The sequence below is a fragment of the Arachis hypogaea genome, chromosome 10, assembly GCF_003086295.3.
Source record: "Arachis hypogaea cultivar Tifrunner chromosome 10, arahy.Tifrunner.gnm2.J5K5, whole genome shotgun sequence".
NCBI classification, from domain to species: Eukaryota; Viridiplantae; Streptophyta; class Magnoliopsida; order Fabales; family Fabaceae; genus Arachis; species Arachis hypogaea.
Genome location: NC_092045.1, coordinates 23,789,025 through 23,791,815, shown reverse-complemented (window position 1 = coordinate 23,791,815; position 2,791 = coordinate 23,789,025). Strand labels below are relative to the sequence as shown.

At 38.9% G+C, this 2,791-nt stretch overlaps 1 protein-coding gene across 1 annotated transcript; it reads right to left on the bottom strand.

The window, feature by feature from the left end:
* Positions 1-771: 771 nt before the first annotated feature.
* On the bottom strand, positions 772-1,530 carry LOC140175607 (secreted RxLR effector protein 161-like). The gene has a single exon (XM_072204133.1). The coding sequence runs from the start codon at positions 1,528-1,530 to the stop codon at positions 772-774; it is 759 nt and encodes a 252-aa protein (XP_072060234.1).
* Positions 1,531-2,791: the final 1,261 nt, after the last annotated feature.

Here is a 2,791-nt window from a genome sequence, read left to right as displayed (position 1 = left end):
TAATACTTTTACCCATCAATTTTATGTGATAACAAGATACTCATACCTTTTGGTGCCTCGTTTGAACACTACAATCACGGCTAAGCAAAGTTGTAATGTTTCTATACTAATCAAAATGAGAAAAGTTTAAAAAAATATACAACAATAATCTAAAGACATACAGGAAAGCCATAAAAATAAGATAAAATATACAATTCATTCAAATTCTAAAAACAAAGATAGAAGGAAAGGATATATGGTATAGTTAAAACACCATGTTGAATTAACTGTTACATTCGATGGGATTCAAGTATTATTTTTAAGCCTACAGGGTCAAGCACAAGCAATTAGAATCTTAAAAGCTGCCTTTCCCAAAACCTGTTTCTCCTCTGTTCTTAGTAAAAAAGCCAAACGAAAATATCGGGTTGAGAAAGGATGATTTTTTTGAAGCAGCAGTGTTATTATGAACACATACTGATTCTTCTTCACACAAACAAAAGCATACTGCATCAGTGCATACGAAAGAACCTATTTCCTTAGTACTTTGAGTACTTATTATTAAAAGTTCATATATATACTGTTGAAGGTTGCGCATGAGAACAGAGAAGGAGTGCAGGGGATAAGAAAAACCAGAGAGGAGTAGAAAATGTGTATTGGTATTAAAAATGATGAATCACACCTTTACATAACTGATCTTCCTATATTTATACACAGCTAGCTAACTATTGATTAGCATAAATATCTAACTACTCTAATCAGTTTTCTCTAACTAACTATCAGCTGGTTCTCTTGTTAAGTAACACCCTCCCTTAAACTTGGAGTGCTGACCGCGAAGATGTTCAGCAGCCCAAGCTTACCATGGATGTAATGGAAAGGGCCTGGTGCTAGTGGCTTAGTCAAAATGTCTGCAACCTGCTCATGTGTAGAGATAGGTAGCAGATTAATCACGCCTTCTTGTAGTTTGTCGCGGACAATGTGACAATCCGCCTCGATATGCTTGGTCCGCTCATGGAAGACTGGATTAGTGGCTATATACACGGCTGACTTGCTATCACAGTAAATGTTTGTTGCTTTCTGAAGTGGTGCACCAAGTTCCTGAAGAACATAACTCAACCATTGGACCTCCCTAGTTGCAAGCGCCAACACTCTATATTCTTCCTCGGAGGAGGAAGCAGCGACTGTAAGTTGCTTCTTACTCTTCCAACTAATAAGAGATGAACCAAGGTAAAAGCAATAGGCTGAGATCGACCTCCTGGAGTTAGGACACCCTGCCCAGTCTGAGTCTGAGAAGCCTGTGAGATTCAAGTCTGATTTGGCTGAGAAGAAAAGGCCAGCAGCTGGGGATCCTTTCACATACCTCAATATTCGATGAGCAGCTCGCAAATACTCTGTGGTAGGACAATCCAAGAATTGACTTAACTTCCCTATAGCGAAACTTATATCCGGCCTAGTGTTCGAAAGATAGAGCAACTTTCCAATGATTCTTCGGTATGGAGTAGAATCAGACAGCAGCTCCCCATCACTTTTACTAAGCTTTGTACCATAATCCATTGGTGTTGGGGCAGGCTTGCATCTCTCAAAACCTGTTTCTTTAATCAAATCCAGAACATATTTTCATTGATACAAAACAATTCCTTTCTGTGACCTAGCCACTTCTAAGCCAAGACAATATTTGAGGTTCCCAATATCTTTGATCCGAAACCTATCATCAAGTATCTTCTTCACATTCTCAATCTCATTAAGATCATCACCTGCCAAAACCAAATCATCAACGTAAACTAAGACTGCTGTAAATCCTTTTGGAGTTGATTTTGTAAACAAACTGTAATCTGGTTTGCATTGCTTGAAACCCAGCTCCACAAGAACAGATTTGAGTTTTGCATTCCACTGCCTACTAGCTTGTTTCAATCCATACAGTGACTTCTTAAGTTTGCACACTTGCCCTGGCTTTGCATGAAGTCCTTCCGGCACCTTCATGTATACTTCTTCATCCAAGTCACCATGCAGAAACGCAGTGTTAACATCAATTTGTTTCAAGTGCCAGCCTTTCACAGCAGCAAGAGCCAAAACCACTCGCAATGTTCCCAATTTAACAACTGGGCTAAAGGTATCCTTGTAATCAACTCTAGGAACCTGCGTGAATCCCTTTGCAACGAGGAGAGCTTTGTGATGCTCTACACTACCGCCGAATGATACTTGACCTTGAATACCCACTTACATCCTATTGCCTTCTTGCCAGGTGGGAGTGAGGTCAACTTCCAGGTTTTATTTTCATCCAGAGCATTCAGTTCAGCCTTAATAGCTTCTTGCCAGCAAGTTTGAGATATCGCCTCTTCATAGCACTTAGGCTCGATGTTTTGAATAGCTAATGAGTATGCAAGATGCATGGGGAAAATAGAATGATAGGATAAAAAATCTGAGATAGGATATCTTTGAAGGTTTTGCATGGTTTTTGAATTTTTATTGATGGCTGTCATACATTTGTAATCTTTCAAGTAAGCTGGTGGTTTTGAAATTTTTGTAGATCTTCTTAGCATCACACGAGTAGAGAGACTAGGTGAATCATACACCTGTGTATCTAATCTAGGACTAGTGTCTACATTTGTGTGTGATGGATGGTCAGAATCGTCAAAGGCTTCCAAATAATGCATGGAACTATCATGGGGTATTAAAGGTGAGATGCTATCTTTGTCTAGACTATCTAAATGAATACTATAATGCATAGAAGATGAATGTTGAATGTGATTCTGATTCATGTGATCCTGATTGAGTGTGCGTGCATTATTGTTTGGATTTGTGATATGCAATTGGT

Excerpts from the sequence above, each read along its gene's own strand:
- LOC140175607 (XM_072204133.1), bottom strand. The coding sequence starts at position 1,530 with ATGGATTATGGTACAAAGCTTAGTAAAAGTGATGGGGAGCTGCTGTCT.